Source organism: Elaeis guineensis, chromosome 10, assembly GCF_000442705.2.
Source record: "Elaeis guineensis isolate ETL-2024a chromosome 10, EG11, whole genome shotgun sequence".
In the NCBI taxonomy this organism is placed as follows: Eukaryota; Viridiplantae; Streptophyta; class Magnoliopsida; order Arecales; family Arecaceae; genus Elaeis; species Elaeis guineensis.
The window spans coordinates 20,025,920-20,046,633 of record NC_026002.2 but is presented as its reverse complement, the minus strand read 5'-3'; the positions used below and the strand labels follow the sequence as shown (position 1 = coordinate 20,046,633).

At 37.3% G+C, this 20,714-nt stretch overlaps 2 protein-coding genes across 2 annotated transcripts; both read right to left on the bottom strand.

Annotated features, from left to right (window-relative positions):
* Positions 1-68: 68 nt before the first annotated feature.
* LOC140851958 (large ribosomal subunit protein uL3c-like) lies at positions 69-619 on the bottom strand. Its single transcript, XM_073244421.1, is given in 2 exon segments — positions 69-289; positions 292-619. Coding segments are annotated over 2 exon segments (402 nt in total). The 5' UTR covers positions 488-619; the 3' UTR covers positions 69-83.
* Positions 620-9,028: 8,409 nt separating this feature from the next.
* LOC105052801 (DEAD-box ATP-dependent RNA helicase 3B, chloroplastic) lies at positions 9,029-20,019 on the bottom strand. Its single transcript, XM_010933727.4, has 10 exons — positions 19,414-20,019; positions 18,814-18,950; positions 18,300-18,711; positions 16,509-16,607; positions 13,996-14,220; positions 13,004-13,381; positions 12,437-12,580; positions 11,795-11,890; positions 10,536-10,810; positions 9,029-9,520 (listed from the first exon to the last, which is right to left on the bottom strand). The coding sequence occupies exons 1-10, from the start codon at positions 19,861-19,863 to the stop codon at positions 9,451-9,453; spliced, it is 2,286 nt and encodes a 761-aa protein (XP_010932029.3). The 5' UTR covers positions 19,864-20,019; the 3' UTR covers positions 9,029-9,450.
* Between the last annotated feature and the right edge of the window lie 695 nt (positions 20,020-20,714).

Genomic DNA, 20,714 nt, shown 5'->3' with positions numbered 1-20,714 from the left:
TTAGGTTGCTCGATGAAAGAGGAATTTTTTTGAGAAAGAATTTCGGTATAAGTGTATGATGCCAAAGCTATCCCTTCAATAGATTAATTTAACCTGCTGTTTGTTTTACCTTGAAATCCCTTGCCGATGGATTTGCCGGAGACGTCGACCAGGTCGCCCTCCTTGAAGAGATCCTCGACAAGGAGGCGCTGGCCGGGCTCGAAGCCGTCGACGCACTGAAGGCGGAACTCCTGGAGATGGCGCATGGGGATGGCGCCGGCCTTCTGGAGGTGGCCGAGCTCCGGGCGGTGAGCTTGCGGTCGCGGACGCGGCGGTAGCCGATCTGGACGGCGTCATAGCCATCGGTGGCGTCGGTCTTGACCTGGGTGACGATGTTGCCCTCGCGGAAGCCGACAACCGTGACGGGGACGACGGTGCCATCGGGCTGGAAGAAGCTCATCATCCCCAGCTTCGTCCCCATCACTCCAACCCCGGCCTCCATGCTCATCCTAGTGACCCTTGATGCCCTTCCGCCGCCACTCCAACCCCGGCCCTCGATCGGTATTGTGGTCCTCAGCGAAAGGGAGGAGCCGAGGAAGGAGGAAACGACGGAAAGGCGGGAGAGGGTCGGGCGAGAGAGACGAGACGAGATGTGGGGTTTGGATCGGCGCGACGCGACGACGAGGAGGAGGCGAGAAGGAGAGGGGGCAGCAAGAGACCGCCATTCTCGTCGGGCTTGCAGTGTTAGCGATCGACTTTACCTATCAAATATTATCCTCCTTCGAGAGCGAGGACTGAGAGGCGGCTTTTGTTATCCTCTTCCGGTCGGGACGGCGACCCTTTGGGTCGCATTTTTGTTAATTGGGCGCGTTGGTATTTACCAATTAGGTCTCTCCTTTCTTTTTTTCTTAAAATAAATAAATAATAAACACCCTGGCTCTAACAGAAATGAACCACTACTCCAAAATCCAAATTACCTACGCGCCCTAAAGCCAAATAGCTCACGCATTTTTCCCCTTATTTTCCCTTTTCGGTGGTTAAAACACGGGGCGGTGGCTGTGTAATGGAAATGTAACAAAGTTTACAGGACACCATCCAGTGAAACCCGGAAAATACGGTCCAAACAAACAAATAAGACTCATGATCATGCCTCCGATCTGAAATCAGGGATAGAATCATGACAATCACTATATATTTATAAAAAAAAATTTCACAAACATACAAAATACCTCATCACGGTATCATAAAGAACAACAAAATAAAATTCAATTAATTAATATTTAATTTAATTCAAATAATTAAATTAAATATTTATAAAATAAAATTATATAATTTTTATCAATTTAAATAAATTTTAATTTAAAATAAAAATATTAAATTTCGCTTCGCTCTTTTATATAGAATCCTCAAATTAAGCTAGTCCTTTAAATTTATAAAAAATAAAATATAAAATAATAAATTAAACAATCCAATAAGCAATATACATTTTAACTAGATCAATCGAATAATAATAAAATAATAAAACTAAGCATGCAATATACATCAATAGAAGATATACAATACTAATCAAATAATATCCATCCAAATTCAGTCTTTCCAAAATTTATTTTTTAATTTATTTTCATTCATAAATCAATATTTTTCAAAACATCCGGTTCATCTTGATAGTCATGAATTAATCAAAATATCACAATATAATCTCCACTAGCAGGATGTCAATATACCAGCATACAACCATCATTGATAGGATATCGATATACCAATTACTAGCGCATAATTTCTACTAATAGGGTGTCAATATATTAGTACACAATCCCACTGTAAGGTGCCGATATACTAGTCCATAACTCTAACTGGCAAGATATCGATGTACCAGCACATAACCTCTACTGACAGAATTACATATACCAGCACATAACCCCTACCGATAGGGTGTCGATATACCAGCGCACAACCCCGACTGTAAGAATATTAATGTACCAGTGCAGAATTCTCACTAGTAGAATATCGATATACCAGTGCACAATCCTCACTGGTAGGATGTCGATATACTAACATATAACGTTCACTGACAGGGTATTTATGTACCATCGCACAATTTCACAGGCAGAATATCGATATACTAGCACATAACTCTCACTGTCAGAGTATCGATATATCGGTGTATAACCTTCCACTGGTAGGGGTATCGATATATCAATATATAATCCTCATTGGTAGGATTTCGATACATAGTCATACTGCAAGTTAAAGTCCATCTCAATTCAAACTTTTTTTTTCGATAAAATTAATTTTATATTTCAATTGAATAATATATAAAATTATCTGAAATCAAAATCAATCGATTATAACTCCATAATGAAATCAATACCCTCAATAATGCATTAATAGTATTCTATTATATCATGCTTCATATTCATAAATCATTATTAATACAATTCATCACATTACTTACTTCACACGTACTCTAACAAATTCATATAATTTCAAAATTTTTAAAAAAAATCTTCAATTCATAGATCACATTGCAGTATCCCACTGCTAGATGTTTTCCTATCAAGACAACTATATCTCTATACAGAATTAAGTTCACTAATTAGAAAGAATATAGATAATTAAGAAAGATATGATTGCCAGATAGCCATATCCTAAGGTTTAGGTCAGTCCAATCATATTAACTTTATCTGATCAAGAATGATCAAATTAGTAGTGTCCAATAAAAGTCAAGATGGAGGCCAATAACATGCTTGATGATCCAAGATCAGTTCAGTCAAATAACTTCATTTAATCAAAATTAGATTAAGATATAATTGACTACATAGTGATTAAATAGGTCAAATCTGATGGTATGGATAGGTGCCCGCATAATGTTCGACGATCCGAATCCTTCACTAAGCTCGATCAAAATAGAAAAAAAATTTTTTACTTGATCCATCTCAGTGAAATAGATTTCATAAAGAAAGAAATAATTCTAGAGAAAGAAAGTGAAATTTTTTAGAGAGAGAAATTAAAGAAAGAAATAATTTCAGTGAGAGAAAGAGAGAGGGAAGAGAGAGAAACTCTCTCTTTCTTTTCTTTTCATTTGTCTTTTCTTTCTTTTTTTTCTTTTTTTACTTTTTTTTCTTTTTTCTTTCTTCTTCATTTGGTTCCATGTGAAACAGAAATAGGGGATTTGTTTCTCCCCTCTAAATCCTAGAACAGTGGGTCATCGCTGGCATGACTCTAGCCAGAAAGTTTAAAAGAAATCGATGGAAAAACAAACCGAAGCAGGGGAGGGTTTCCAAACCAATTTTTGGTGCTTCTCGATGAAATCCAGCTGGCAATGGCTCGCTAGAGATGGGAAAAGACCTAGGAAGAAAAATAAATAGGAAATAGGAGTCCATACCTCATCTCTAGTGAGGATTTAAGGTTGACATGAAGAGAGTATTCGGAAGAAGATGCAGGCTTTTCTGACGAGGTTCAGTGGTCGATGGTGATGAGTTCTACAAAACACTTGATCCCTTTAAATAGAGATGGAGGGGAAGATCGGATGAAATCTGACTTCTGACATGAAAAGGGTATTCGGAAGAAGATGAAGGCTTTTCTGACGAGGTTCAGCGGTCGGTGGTGATGAGTTCTACAAAACACTTGATCCCTTTAAATAGAGATGGAGGGATGATCGGATGAAATCTGACTTCTTCCGTGATTGGGAGTCGGAGTCGAAGGAGGAAGACTCTTTTAGGAGTTCTTTCATCACACAGTTTTCCCAGCATGTGCAGAGCATGTGCTGATCTTTTTTCTTCCTTTTTAAATTTATTTTCATGCTTAAGATTCATGTGATTTCTAGGTTGATTGATTTGGGGTATGACATTCTCCATTCCTAAAAAAAAAATTTATCCTCAAAATTTTTTTGTATAGATTCTCAAAAATTTAAGATTACTTATTCTTCAAGTTATTCTCTAATCCTAAAAACACGTCTTTCATCACCTAATCTTGCAAATCAAATTACTGTTTTGCTCAATGTGAAAAATAATTCAGATCACTATGTTTCCACTACGTACTTTAATCTAAACCATCAAAATTTTTTAGATTCACCAAATAATTTTGATCAAAATATTACTCTATACTACAGATGCAAAAGTTTTAAAATTTTAAATTCTAAATAAAGTTAAAGATTAACTTCTGATTTTCATCCCTACTTTTGCCTGAAGCACAATCATCTTCATTAAACCTTGAGTCCAATATTATATTCAAAACAATCATATAGATGTACTATAATCCATTATGAATTAAATTTTAATTTTTTTATCAATTCATTTAGACAATTCTAAATTAAAATCCCATAAGCAAAATCCATAAGAAAAATCTTATAATGCTCTGTCAAGTTAGAAAAATCTTCTAATATAAGCCCAAGCGAATTCAAATGCCCCACCTATTATGAGACAAATATTGTCAATATAAAAGCCTCAGAAGCTGTGCTTCCTAGAGAATAGGCACTAGCATTAACTGTGAGCTCTGCCAAATCTCCAAACTGTACCGCTCCCTGTCACGTAACCTCAAGACGAATCATTTTCTTTGATTCATGAAAGCGACGTGGCACCAATTGGCATTCAACACTTGGCATGCGCACGAGCCCACAACTTTTAAAAGTTCATTCTCCATATATTGATGAAGCAGAAGTTTCGGACAATATCAAAAAAAATTTCAACTCAAGCGAGGAACTAACTCGATCGATCCACGCGAGCCATTTGAACCCTTGACTAAGGCAAAGAGCCGATCACACCAACATCACAAAGAAATGAAAGACTTTATGTGAAAGTTAAATATAATAAAATATATTTTTTATTAATTAAAAATTTACTATAGAATTTTGTCGAGGCAAAGATATCAAAAGTAAGTACAAAAGGATAAAGACATAATCTTCATCTGAAGAAAATATCCCCACCTCCTCATCACTGTTGCTGGGGTGGAGGCACCTCAGATCTAATTTCGAAATTATCTTCTTCAGATGAGCCTTACAATCCTTAAAGCCCTAGACGAACCTAGCCGAAAATGCCTCGACAAGCTCATCTTCAAAGTCCGCTGAGGCTTGTACTTCACAATGCATCTGTACCTAACTTCGGTAGGGACCTCCACTACAACTCCGACGGGACCCCTACTGTCCTCGGGTAGGGGAGGATTTGCCCCGAGCCTTGTCGACCCTTCAGAGGGGGCAAGGCCCAGCCTGACAAAAAAGAAGCTCGATATGGGAGGATCTGCCTCAAGCATTGCCAACCCTTTAGAGGGGGCAAGGCCCAGCCTAAAAAAGAAAAATCTCGATACAGCTTCAATGCAACAATATGCAGCTTCACAGCTACGATCGACCCAATCCCCGTCGAAGAATGCCACAAGTCAAAAATGGAAAGCTCCAGCTAGATACTCGTCCTCTTGGATGAGAATTTCACACATGAAGAGTTCATTTTCTTCTTCACAGCTGACTTGGTGGATAACAACGATGGCTTCATGGCTACAAGACAAGAAAAAAAGAATCTGTTTTTGAAGACTACCGTGATAAAAAAGTAATTGATGATCAGATGGCGAAAATCCCACTAGATGGCTGTTCTATTTATAGAAGCTATCAATGGTACGGATCCGATCATCAAATCTTCAGATCTTGCCAACATGACCAGCCTTGAAGCGATAGATCATGCGGCCTTTCATCGCACCCTTATCCGATTGAACTGCGTAGGATAACTTACGAAGCATGCCTCGAAACTTACTATGGCTTACCACGTGGCTGGTCCTAGGTAAGTCCAGGGGCAATCTCCAGATTTCTTCCCTCGAGAGTGTCGTTCTGCGACTCCTTAAGCTCCCTTCCTAATAAAGACAGTGCAAGTCATAAAACAATGCATCATTAATCCTGAGGAATTTCTCTCGAAGGCAGTAATGTAGGCGTGTCTAAGAAGGAAACGGGTCGGCAATTCAATTACCAAGACAATTACTCCTTTTGCTCAAAGTCCAAAGACTACTTTGAACTCAGGAGTAGGGGGTATATGTTGCAGGAGAGATCCGTCGATCGGGACTAATCCTCCATCAAGACGTGCTTAAGATGATATGGTGAGATCACACCAACTGTAAACGCAGAACCACCAATTTGGCCAGCTGTGTGGAAGAAGCATGCACCTGACACCATGACTAACAATCTCGATTCAGAGGTGGAGAATATTCTTCTCATGATAAAAGGTAAGAATGTGACCTAATAGTCTACAGAGCTAGGCATAACAAACTCACAACTTCCAACTAGCGACCTACAAGCTCAACCTCCAAATAAAAGAAATATGAAAGGGATCCCAAAATAAGCAAGCAAAGACACTCAAACATTCTAGAGCTCTTCCTCCGCTGTCCCAACTCATGTTCTTCTCTCTATTGCTTCCAAAACTCCAACTAACTTAAGTATCAAAGAATTCTCCTCCAAAACATTCCTGATGAGTGTGGATTTTTTTTGTAAATTTTGCAGCAACAAGTAGTCACCGTAACAAAGAAAGGGCAAGTTATTGGATATAACTATTGGAACCGCAAAAAGAATTTGGAGGCCTGACCTAGCCAGCTGTCAGCAACAGAAGTGGATGGTTACTTAACAGTTTCAGAGCTAGTTGTGTAAATATTGAAATATAATTCTATAGTGAGATCTCTTGCCAATCAAATATTCATTAGTTAATTTTTTTTATCTTTGCGTTTATCTTAATTTATCTTGCTAACTTATAGTCTAGAATCATAGCCCAGCTATCTCCTCCGAGAAAGCGATGCCTCGGTGAGCAAAGTCTTAAAGCTCAAGATGAAGGGCACCAGTATGATTTCAGATACCGGTAGCTTACTCGCATGGTTGCATGACTTGGCTAAAGACATCCATACCCTTCCCATCAATGAAAAGGCTGCCGTGATCGTCCACCATTTTCTCTCTTTACACCGAGTAAAGTGGAATGGCGCGCTGCGGAGCATTTCAATCCGGAAAACGAAAAAATGGCTACTTATGCAACTAAAAAAGAATCTATATCTTTTCTCTGAAAAATAAAAATACAATGGTCATTTTTGAAAAATATCTTTTTTCTTCTAACGTGAGAGCAATCCAATGAGTCAAAATACAAGATGTCACATAATATTCAAGGATATTCATCTCTTTGATGCTATAACCAATCTCCAGTGTGATCAGCAATAAAGGAAACCACCCAATTTGCGATATTGTTCGCCTGCCGATAGACATGACGAACAACTATCGCGGAGCACTGACGGAGGGACTCCCAGTTATCACAAAGGAGTGGATGAACTTGCATGTGCTTCATGTCATCCTGGATCCAACCAATGACCATAGCAGAATCAACCTCCACAAAAATTCTCTTCGCATGTAACTCCTAACGTGCACAAATGATGCCTGCCTAGACAGCCCGGAGCTCCGCTTCAGAAATCGAAGACTCAAAAAGGGGAGAGCCCTCAGTAGTAAGCAGCCTACCATCCGGATCCTGGATGATGTAGCTCGCACCATTTCTGCCATCTCTAACACTGCTATCAAAATTGATCTTGATGAACTCCAAAGGAGAGGCTCCTAGGAAATAAGAAGAACCCTATGGGTCGTCGCTGCATATACTGCAAGAGAGTTTCAGAACCTCAAGCTACTAAAAGGCTGTCCAGTAACGATAGTATTCCTCTGCAAGACAGCAAGCTCTCTCCAACACCCGATACACAGTCATAACCTCAGTCTCGAAGATGAAGGTGTTTCTAAAAAGCCAAATCTGATATGCAATATATGCCATCCCACTGCTTGAGAACTGACACATAGTCGAACTCCGACAGTGCACCGCATCATCTTTGCCATGTCATTGATTTCGCAATTTGTAGTTGCAAAAAATTCCTTTGCAATATTAATTGCGATTTTTCGATAAGATCTTCTAATGAATTCGCCCAGCTTTTTTTTGTATCTTTTTCCCTTCATTTTTAAGTTATCTACCATTTCTATCTTTTTTTAATTATTATTATATTTCAGATATAATATGCCATTTGCGTTCACCTTTTTATAGTTCACTTATGAGCAAGTGTTAGCCTAGCATTACCCATGCATCCCTTTTAAATATTTGATTAAAAGCTTCTCTTATATCGATGCAGTTGATTACTCAAAATAAGAACCCACGGTAACAAAATCTTATGCTTTCTAAATAAAAAGCTGACCAAGCGTGGATCCTCTTGGTTTGCCATAAATCTAGTTTTAAGAATGACAAAATCGATCCAACCTACTGAATATGCATCCTATCCAAATTCGATCAAATTTAAAAAATAAAATTTAATCAAATTTAAATTTAAATTTGAATAAAATTTAAAAATTACAATACAAATATAAATAAATATAGATAATGCTACTTTCTATTCAAATCCGATCCGAACCTACGAATATAGATAATATCCAAATCCATATCCAAATATATATATTTATAATTTTATTTTGATAATTTTATTTTGATTGATAATATATATAAATTATTTTAAATATTCATATATTCTATATTATATTATAATTTTATTTTTATATTTATTTTTATAAATCTGAACTTATAAATGATGTTCTATGTTGAATTGATAATTTTATTTTGATTGATAATATACATAAAATTATTTTAATTATTTATTATTTTTCATATGAAATAGATATAGAATGGATATGGATTGAATATAAAAAAATAAATTATCTATAAATATCTCTGAACCTATTAGATTCGAGGATGGATACCTCTTTTTCGGATATCGAATAGAATTGAATATAAAATATTAAGTTTGAATTTAAAGATGAAAAGTATAATACCTGATTCAAATCTTATCCATTGCCATCCCTGTCTAGTCTGTGGATTAAATTGACCTCTGACACCTTTGCCGCATAAATAGCTGTGCGATTTCCGAAATTCTTGATATGCAGTTTAACTGCAAGGATCATGCACAGAATTTGCATTACCTGGATCCTCATGCATGGCACTGACCAAGAAAAATATAAGCACCTTGCCGACTCTGGCATGCCCAACAATATCAATAACATGATAACAATATGATATTGACAAAAGATAGACCACTATACTATGATCCACAAGTCGTGATGCACTTGCTCTTTGTTTGAGTATTCCACAGATAAAAACCTTGAAAACACCCCACCCCATGCGTGCGGAAAACACACCACTCCAACAAAACCACCACCCAAAAGATAAAGGAAACAAAATAAAAAATAAAAAGAGGCGGCAGAAAGGAAGTTAGTGTTAACGCCCTTAATGCCCACCCTTTCACGAAGTACTGAATAAACATGGCAACAACCTCCTCTTAACCCATTGGCGTCCAGTCAGATCTTGCACGGTATAAATTGCAATTTTATGAAGCAACAGGAAGGATATACTGATTTGCCCACCACGTAGTCTTATGCAACTCTTGTAGACCAGGATAGAATGAGAGCAACCAAAATTCAATAGCTGAGATGTCAACTAGCTAGTTGTTTGGACATTCTGATGCTCGGTGCCCAGTTCTCCCACAATTGAAGCACGCACCCCCAAAGCCTCTGTTACATTACAAAGACGAAATTTAAAAAATTTGCATAGAGAGCGAAAAGCAACCATGAAAGGATTGAAATTACATCAATGATCATGTCTGTCTACAGTACAGCAAGGAAGTCAAGGTATAAAGATAGAGACCCTACGAAAGCCAACATTCAGGCTACAGAAGCAACATCTGAGCAATAGTTATTGCATTGTTCTATTGTACAATGTCCAAAAGCCACAAAATTAAAATGCATTGCTACAAGCAGAAGTCCAGGACCCGAAGACCAATGTCCACCTGATACAGGTTTGTAATCTGAACCTGCTAACCAGGGAACATCTGCCAGAAGCAACATTTCCATTTATATTTTAATGTGAGTTTCATAACCTCTTCTAAATGACGTAGATTTAGTGGTTTCCATGGTTCAAATTCATGAAAGTTTAAAAATAACAACCAGGACAGTTTAGAAAGATTCACCAAAGGAAAATCAGAAAATAATGGTTAATTATTCAAAGTCAGTATCACCATTCGCTTGCATGACAACTCACTGCTTCATGCCGGTGAATGCAAGTAATCACATGTATGAGATTGGAGGGTATCCAACAACAACAGTGGCCAGCAAACAAAGAACCAGGAAATTGATGGAAATCTGCTATGACAGGTTAAAAGAGTGCGTTATCATAAAAGGTTGTAAATATATGACCTTGAATATATTAGAGAGAACACATAAAGATTCATGAAAAAACAAATATTTACTGATATTTCAGTATAACACCATATGGTAGTGCTAGTCAATTAGTTTTGCAAAATTTATTTGGCCAAGTACATCTCAAAAAGATTGAACTGCTGAATAACTCACACAGCCATCATAAATACACATAAAGCCATCTGATTCTTAAAGAAAGATTTGTATAAACTGGTGGTTTGCAGTTTCTAAATTAGAGAACTTTGCTCCAATGTTCAAAGAAAATTTTAAATGAATTGACCTTGAATTTTAGAAAATTATCACTACCTATAAGAAATGTGGAGCAGTTTACCTGTCCCTGCTTCCAAAGGATGATGACCGGCCAGATCTTCTACCACCGATCAGCCAATCATCATTGCTCCCTCTGGATGACCTAGACCAGCTATTATCAGTTCTGTAGCTCCTGCCACCACGCCGAAATCCATCATCACTATCATAGTCCCGGCTACCCCAGTTTCTGGAACTTCTGTGACCTCGCTCCCTAGAGCCACCTCTGGAACCCCGATCCCGATTAGAAAATCGGCCATAATTATCGGTTGGAGGACCATCATCTTGCAAGGCAGGCAACTGCAAGAACGTAAATACACAAGATAAAAGCATGTCCCCAGAACCCAACTGACAGACACCTAGTCTATCATGACTATAGTGTGAAAAGACCAAAACAACAAACAAAGAAAACAACAAAGAATGAGAAATATAACAAGAATTAGGCTCCTTCATTCAAGCTAAAGCAATTAGAATGTCAAATCCATCCCCAGTAATATATTATGAGTGACCAGTCTCACAAGACCCAAAGATTAAAGCCAAGACAAGAGCAAATAACAAGGCAAGCATGAAGAATTAAACTCTTTTCTTCAGACTGATGATATCAGAATATACAACTTTTGACTTAATTTCAGGGGGCTCTAAAAATCAAATATTATACCAAAGAAGCTTAAAAACTTATCGAAAGGTATTCACAAATCCAGGCACTTAAGGAGCTTTTTCATCATCAATAAGATTTCATTGCCAATGGTTTATATCCAATTATCAAGAAAATCCAACCAGATCTCACACTATCTAATTTATCCCAGAACTAATCATGATTTGAACAACAGCCATGATAACTTTATAACAGAAATTATATTGGTTTTGAAAACAGGCAACAAACAAACAAATAAACAAACAGGACTCATTATTAAGGCAATATCCTGTTATAGCAGATGTTATGTAACAGGAATTACAGTCATCATATGATATTTTCACACTTCATCTGATTAAAATATCTTTTTGCTTCAGAACTTTATGTCAGTTATAAAACAATATCTTAATCTGTGACAAGTGACAATCAAATATAGAAATCATTTACCCTCATAATAGCATTGAACAATTATTTATTCAATTATAGCTATTAATCCATTCCAAATAAATTCAGTAAAAGACTTTAAAAACAGTTTTGGATGCTAGCGGATATAGGCATCAACGAATCCTTGGCATAGACACCTTTTGTGTAGAAATTCGAACACAGATATCGGCAAAGCTGCTTACAGGAGGATAAAACTAAAAGCCTACCTTCATGATCTTGGATATGGTATTACCCGGAGGCAGCTGCTTATTCAGTAATTCTTTCGCAATTTCCTCAGGTAAATCAAAAACTGCTCCTTGAACCTGATATGGTAAACAGGCAATAGAGATTGCATAAACAAATGAAGTTCATCACGATTGGATGATGGTAATTTGAAAGAAAATAATATATTAATGAGATTTTAAAAGATACTAATATGTTCATGCTGTGAGCTCATGAGCTCAAAAGATAGAGGTAAAACAAGACAGTAGCCATTTCACCACACATGCATAATTTTAAAGGATTAATGCACAATGTTAATAATGAAAGATTCGATTGAATAAAGTGATGACAGATATCACAATAGCAGCGTATTAACATATGACAAGACTTACTGCGAAAGTGCTCATATCTTTTCCAGCAAAATGGGTCAGTGCATCAACATGCAATCCTACTATGCATAACTGAAGCTCACATTTTGTTGATTTAGTGAAAATTATGTATTAAAAGTTTGAAAGATGATGAAGATTATCAGCTTGGATCTGCTTTATCAATTATGTAGTAGAAACTGAGGAAGACAAAAGCCAGCAGCATATATTAGAAGCAAGAAAAGGCAAAAGGAGTAAATTGCTCTCTAGTATAATACAAACCCTTTCATCTGCAATCAAGTAAATTTTGCCAACTTCATCAGCAGCAGCAGGATAAACATCAGAAAGAAACCCAGTAACAGATCTTGGAGAAAAGAACCCTCTTGAGTATCCTTGTTCACGTGTTAACTGTAATGTCACCCAACCCTGCAAATGATAGGACAGCTCAAGCTAAAATTTTGCAGAAAACATGAAGATATAATTAAATTTTTACAAATGCATGATACTTCAGTATATAGATTGCTATTTTGCATGGCATATAGGCACCATGTACCATTATGCTCATATAGGATGGTACAGTGCAAAGAATAGTCTGTAGCCTGATCTCATAGAGTTTGGATCTGGATGATTCAATAAGAACCAATTGTTGAATCAAGTCGAGCCAGTTCTAAGTCAACTTTACTGGTTAAGAATATGCAAAAAAGTAGTAATGTCTATTTAGTACTAATTGGACTGGATGGAAAAGCATGCTGCACCATGACAGAGATCGTGCATTTTTTCTGTTAAATGGAAAGAAATACAGGTAAATCCAAGAAATTATCAAAAACCCAAAACATGATTATCTTTTACCTGCTCATGACTGATAAGAGAACGAGATGAAGGTGGTTGAGAAAATCCACTCAAATGTGCCAATGCAGCAGCAAGAGCATTTGTTCCTAGTTCTTGTGTCAATCTTTGAGCTGTTGGAAGGAAGTGCTGTATTGACTCAGGATGGACACCCTGCAGAGTAGCAACAACTTGCTCCGCTGATGACTCCAACACCTCTTGCATCAGTGGCGGGCTTATAAATTCAAACTTGCATCCAACATCACGCTCAAGTGATCTAACAGTTCTCCTCTGGCTGCTAGTAAACATCAAGATGGTCGTGCCTTCTTTTCCAGCACGCCCAGTACGACCAGAACGATGGACAAAGGTTTCCGGGTCATTTGGCAATTCATAATGAATAATCTGCAAAAGTGAAGACAAATTCTTAAAACACTTAATAGTATATTTTTATAGAGAAAAGTATAGTGGCTGCATGCAAATGGAGACTTAATATATATCGGCTGACCCTGGCTGTCTTCAAAAATAATTAAATGCTTGCAGTGTATAATCTTAAAGCATTGAGTTTATTAAACAAAACTCATGACTTAATGTTAAAATGTCAAAGTAAAGCAATCATTGGTTGACAAAAAAATCATTAAGGTATTAAAAGTTGATTGATCTGGGTCCTCCAATAGTTGATTAGCCTGCTAATCAAAGTGAAAATAGATATTAAACATACAGTAAAACAAGCAAATGGAAAGAATTTACAGCTGAGTGCTGAAAACTTGATATGCATAACCTTAAAATTAGCTCACGTAACATAACTACCCCAGACCAGCTAATGAAGGTTTTCAAATCACCAGTTGAATAAATGCAATGAAACTATCTATAAAATGTCAAATTGGTAAGCTTGCACCTTTTTTCTGAGCTCAACAGGGAAAAAAATAATAATCCTTCATTAGCATCATTAGAATACAATTGATATTACACATACAGCTATAGCAAACAGCCAAAGTGAGACTATTTAGCAAACCTACCAGATCAACATTTGGTATGTCAAGACCACGAGCAGCAACATCAGTTGCAACAAGCACAGTAAACTTTCCTTGGCGAAAACCACTCAATGTTCTCTCCCTCTGATGTTGAGATATGTCCCCATGAAGTGCCTCAGATGCAATACTATTAGTCAAAGCCATGGATACCTCATCAGCATCGCGTTTTGTTTGAGTGAAAACAATCGTCTTCCCACCCTTTGCATATACCTGTAAAAGTAAGAAGTCAGCAGTTTATTATACTGTTAGTTAAAAGAGAAATGAAAAAAGACAAGAGATTCCTCTCGCGAGAAAAGAAAATTCAACTTTTCTCATGGTGACTGAGTACCAAACAGAAAACTGTGCAAAATGGTTCCAGGAAGCAAATCGGTATCCATACAAACTATCAAAAAATGTGTACATGCACAAGTATGCATGTGCACAAATCCATGAGTATATAAATGCGAGCATGCATCTCTCTCTCTCTCTATCTATCTGTGTGTGTGTGCATTTGTGTGTGTGTGTGTGTGTGAAAGAGAGAGATGGAGAGATTGCTTTGGCAATGTATTCTCCAGGAACTCTTACTGGCCTCCATGGAGTATTCCCTCAACAACTGGGCACTTTCTAAGAAGCCTAACAACCACATAAGCTGATTGGGCAGTTAAAATTAAACAAAACATGATAGATCCATAAGCAGCATTTGGTAGAGGTTTGTGGAGCAAATGAATTAGCAAAGAAGCTGTTAGATGTATGTCCTATAAATCAATTGTTGGCTGATACATTGTTCATTCTATGACACAAATTTATACTTTAAACTATTGATTTAATCAGTAAAGAGCAAGTTTTCTTTTTCCATTCAAGTGTTATGTGTCATTGAATCGTCATAGGAATTGATGTTACGATACATATTCTCAAGTGTTGAAAATTAGAGCCATATATGATCGATTCTTAAATTGCTCCCGATTATAGGATAGTCACGGGGACGATGATCGATCCACATAGACCGGTGCATGATTCTCTTTCTTCGAGATAGATGAATCTCTAGTATACGGTATAGAGACATTAAGCAAGTAGTACGGCTAGTTGTTAGAGAACAACTAGTACTAAGCACGACTATACGAGAGATCACATAGATTTCTATCCAATCGTCAGTGATCATCTCGATGCTGTAGTTGTGTGACTGGTCCTTTGACCTGCGGTGTCACAGTTGCTCATAGTAAAACTGCTGTAGTTTGGCACACATTAGCATTAATTCAATTATGAATTTTGTAGTGGATGTTAGCTTCAGTTGGTTGAGCTGTCCGAGTAATGTGTGCATTTAGATGAAATCTATCGACCTTGATAGAAACTAGTCCTATGAGATTTAAGAAGCTGAGTCCACAAGTCTATGGTTATAGCAGTGTGATTGATGAAAAGAATTTTCATTTAGAATCAATATTGGACTTGAGCTGATCGGATCTATCATGATGATTTATCTATGACCTACCATCTAGTCGGAACTTACGATAGAGAGACCGTATCATACATTAACTACACATAAAAGTTCTATTTCGATTCTGCTGAATTGCCACTACATATTGCTAGATGTCACTGATGAATTGTAAGAACTCAAAAGATCGTTTTGGATCAATGATCCTTATCGAGTAAGAGTGGAACTATCCCAACCCACTAAAAGAGGTTTCAGTGATACTTATGATAGAGATCATGGTATGTCTCACTACCAGATTTGATTTAAGTCTATTCAGATTTTTGGTTCAAGCAAGCAGGATCCAAGAGAAAACAATTGAGGTCGGCTTTGTGGATACCATAGAGATAAAACGCTTGTGCTGCTGATTCAGAGACTGATCAACCCCAGATTCATGAATTGAATTGAATTCAACTCCAGTTGCAAATTTGAAGCAAAAGGAAAAGCGATTCAGGAATGTGAATTGATTACAGGCTTTCTTCATTCATCGTAACATCAGTTTATATTAATTTCAGCATATGAACTAGATCCATAGATGCTTTCATATAATGAATGCATACTTAGATTAAAAGTATTTTAATCTGATTTTTCCGCTACGATTTGAATTTAGAAAAGTTCTGAAATCCACGTACACTAGCACCTGTAAAAAATCCAATAGAAGTTATATCATACGATTAACCAATCAATAAGAAAGACTAAGAGGACAGGACCTACTACAGTCTAATAATGTAATATGTTTTATAGATAGTGTGATAAACTAAATCCCTAAATCTTTCCAAACACTGCTCAAAATAAGGGTTATCAAGAAATAAGTGCCAAGTGCATCTCTCAACATTAAACATGAAAATAGAGAACCTGCATATCTACAAGCAAGATCACAATGAGTTAATTATTCATTAGAATCAAAAAAAAAAAGTTAATTATTCCTAATTGATGAGTAAAGCATAACTAAGATGACCATCTCATCTAGCATATGATAAAACTGAACCCATACAGGAAAGCTAACATGAATGACATGAGCACAAACCGTCAATCTTAGCAACTTTAGACATACCGTGACTAGGTCACTAAGGATTGTACGCTTTGAAGTCGCAGTTGTTGGAATGGCATAAAGTTTAATTCCTTCTGCTAGCTTTTCATCTTGATCACCAACCTAAATGAAAAGTATAGAAACACAAAAAGAATTAAGAATGTTTTATGGTGCACAACTAAACAAAGATAGACAAAGATTCTATAAGCAAGTGAAACATAGGCACATATGTATTAAGTGTGTACTTCTGGACACATGAATGCATATAAATAACAATAAGCCATAACTATTGCATCACATGAACAGGGTGTGTATAGTACAATTACAGTATCATAATACCCATCCTAGAAAAGATACACAGATATGAAAAACAGCTGAAATTTTACATTCAAATTATGTCTTGTTCTTTAAACTTGAATCCTGTATGAAAGAAGCCAAGAATCTTCAAAATCCTCATGCAATCCAATGCTTGTCAGAATCTACTAAATTAGACATCCAAATGTGTTTCAACTACATAATAGTATAGCTTCAGCCATTGCCAGGTACGGAAATACCAAGCAGCGGCTAACCAACTTAAGAAGTAATAAGACAAAATGTTGTTAAAACCAGAGTTTTGGAGGTAAAGATGTCAAGGAATAGAGAACCATGAACTCTTGATTGAACCATTTGATCAACTTCGAAAAACCAAGAGAAGAAACACTTTCAGGTTCTAGCATTTCATATATTTCAGTTCTAATAAATTTTAGCTGCATTCAATGAATCAAATGGTGTATAACCTAAGCCAACATACAATACAAAATCACAAACTACCAAGTTCAAATTACATATCATTATTTTATGATGAACATGTTGTAGCTTATTTGAACAATATTTTGTCATTAAAAGAACACAAAATGATAGGGAAAAAGAAAGAAAAGAAGCACAAATTGTGATGTGCGACTACATAGTCCTTTGTTGGCTGAATGAGCCAACGTTGTTTAGAATAAGCCATTACTGATTACAAAAAGCTATAACAGCTCCAGGCTAAATAAACCCATCCATGGAAATGTGTTCCTTTAGCAGATTCCTCCAATTTCTCTTCCCTATATCCAAGTCCATGAGCGCATGCTTTACTCTTTTACAGTTACCAGCCTAGAATTGTCAACAAACATTCACAAGAGAAAAACTAACATGCTTAGTTGCCAAAGCTTTTCACACCATAACTTCCAAACAGAATCTGACCATCATGAGATGCATTTTGCAGAAAGCCAGCATGTCCATGATCATTCAAGTATTCCAAGATCGCTAATCTATTACTTGAGATGGAAAGAAATTTTTAAATTTATAACAGGAACACATACTTGATCAATACAAATAATGCAATTTCATGCAACCAACACAAAATTCTTTTATCTGTATGAGGATGGTTTTATGATGCATTACAAATATTTATCTGTCTAAGAGCTACATCTCTTAAACAACATGCAATGCATTTTGGCACAACGGCGTACCAACACCCATGATTACAAAACATTGTAATCACCTTCCTGTTCTTACAATTGAAATTATCCAACAAAAACCCAAAAGTTTTTTTTTTTTTTTTTTTTACCACTCTTCTAGTCATGTATAAGCAAGCATTTAGATAACACATGCATTATTTTTGTCTTTAAACAATTACTGATAGGGTTCATGCGAAGCTTAAATTACAAAAACAAATTTGTGTCTGAACCTGGTTCCACATCTGATGTTGAGGATGGAAGGAAATCATCAGGAATGAAAACAAGCAGAGGGTAGAAAATCACTATAAAACAAATCAATAAGCACCAGAAGGCTTACCAAGTCGATTGTCAGGGGATCATTTAGATATCTCCTGGCCAACTTTTTCACCCAACCGGGCATTGTTGCAGAAAATAGCATGCTTTGACGATCTGATGGCAGTTTTTCCAATATCACTTCCACATCCTCCTCAAATCCAACAGCTAGCATCTGATCAGCCTCATCAAGGACCAAATACTTAACTTCTCCCAATTGAAGGCTGTTGCTGTTGATCAGGTCGATAATTCGACCAGGAGTCCCCACTACCACATCAACACCACGAGCCAGTGCATTTTGCTGGATGTTATAAGAGACTCCTCCATAGACACAGACAGTGCCAAGATATGGTGCTGACTCTTTAATTTCCTTCTCCACTTGCTTGGCCAACTCTCTAGTTGGTGCTAGAACCAGAACCCGAGGAAGACGACCTCGCCTACAGACAAAGCAAATAAGTAAACAAGAAATAAGAACAAAAGCAAGTCCTCCATGCAAGATAATGTACAGCTGCAAAGCAAAGGGGGAATAAGACCAAAACCTCGAGATTCTTCGGTCATCATTATCCTCTGTGAGTCGTTTAATGATGGGAATTCCAAAAGCCAGTGTCTTCCCTGTCCCCGTCTTTGCCCGTGCAATGAGATCTCGGCTTTCAAGAGCAGGAAGCAGCACAGCCCTCTAAGAGAAACAGCTAGAACATGTGAGGAATAACGGTAGCAGATGCAAATATCACAACATCCATCTATCTAGCTACGGGAGTGTATCAGTCAATCCTAAAATAGATAAATCAGAAGTAATAAAATTATGGCAACCAGCAATACCATGTTACGGGGAAAGGCAGATAACGTAGTATCCCACAAACGAAATCAATATGTTCTTGTAGCTTACCACAACCGTCGATCTCAGCAGGCATTCAGACCAACGGAATGGCCATCTTTTATAATGTTATATTACATGCAAAATCCAATATCAAGAGATGACGTGTTGTGAGTGCTTGCGATGATGAATCGATGCCGATAAACACATAGATGATGTCAAAAGGACTTCAGAGCATCATGCACCAGTTGCGATGTTCGAGAGTTACCCACTAAAAAATATAACAGTAATTTTTCTGATACGCAATTTACATCCTTCGCGTTACCTGAATGGGAAAGAGGTGAGTAATCCCACGCTTCTCGAGGGTACTCACGAGCTGCTCTGGCAACCCTAGATTGGCGATGGCGAGTTCTTCCTCGCTCCCGACGGCGGAGCCTTCCGCGTCCTCCTCCTCCTCCTCCTCCGAGCCGTAGTACTCCTCCTCGCCCTCCTCCCCATCCAGAGATGACTTGGAGAAGTCGCCGAGCCCCTTGAACGCCTCCTCGCTCAGGACCGAGTTAGGCGAAGCCACAGCCGAGGGGACGAGCAGACGGGGAGGCGCTGCAGTCGGTCTCGAGCTGCGCAGGGAGCAGCAGCATCCCCTGGTCGTGGCGGAAGCCCTCAGACCGCAGAAGGGGGGCTTCTCGGAGGAGGGGGATAGGTATGGGAGCGCCCTCTTGGGGAGCTCTAGACAGGGGCTCCGGTATAGGGACGAGACACCGACGATGGAGGCCATGGCCAGCTCTGCTAGGGATTCTATGGCCGCTCTAGGAACCAAGCAGGGCAGGAAGAGAGTGAGCGAGCAAGAGAGAGAGAGAGAGAGAGGCGCTCTCAGTAACCCCCGCTCCTCGAGTACCAAATGGAGTTCGATAAGAAGCTCTCGCTGTGGAGGAGGAGCAGGATGGGGAAGAAGAAATATAGAAGGAGAGAGGAAGAGGATGAAGAGGTGGGGGGACTCGATAAGGCCGGCTTCTAAACGAATGGCCTTACAAACCTCCACCTCGTTACCCTGCTTTGCCCGATTTTATAGATAGGAGTGGGACGAGGGTTTTAGGGAAGGATGCTTTCAAATGAGCGGCCGTTCTCTGTGGATAAAAAATTTAGTTAAAATTTTTTTTCAGATAAAAAATAATATATTTATATCCTGAGAAAGTAGTTTTAAAACCTATTATTCATGTTTTTTTAATTTTTTTAAAATAAATTATTAAACTTTAATTATATTTTTTATAACATATTTTATATTTTTTAATTAAAAAAAATGATTGAGTTATTGGATATTAAATGATTGAGATATTAAAATGAAGATGTGGTATTTTAAAAATAATATTAAAATAATTATTTTATTAACTGACGGGAAAATAGTTTAGGCACAGGTGAATAAGATTTTTTTTATTTTATGAATAAATATTATTTATAAAAAATAATTTATTTATTTTAAAAAATATAAAAATATAGATAAATTAATTAATAAAAAATTTAATTATTTATTTTATAACATTTATCAATCAAAGAGTGGATCCAAAACAATTTTCAGATTCTTCGGACTGAGGAAACTGACCCCGATCGCCTGACCTGTGCCAGATATTT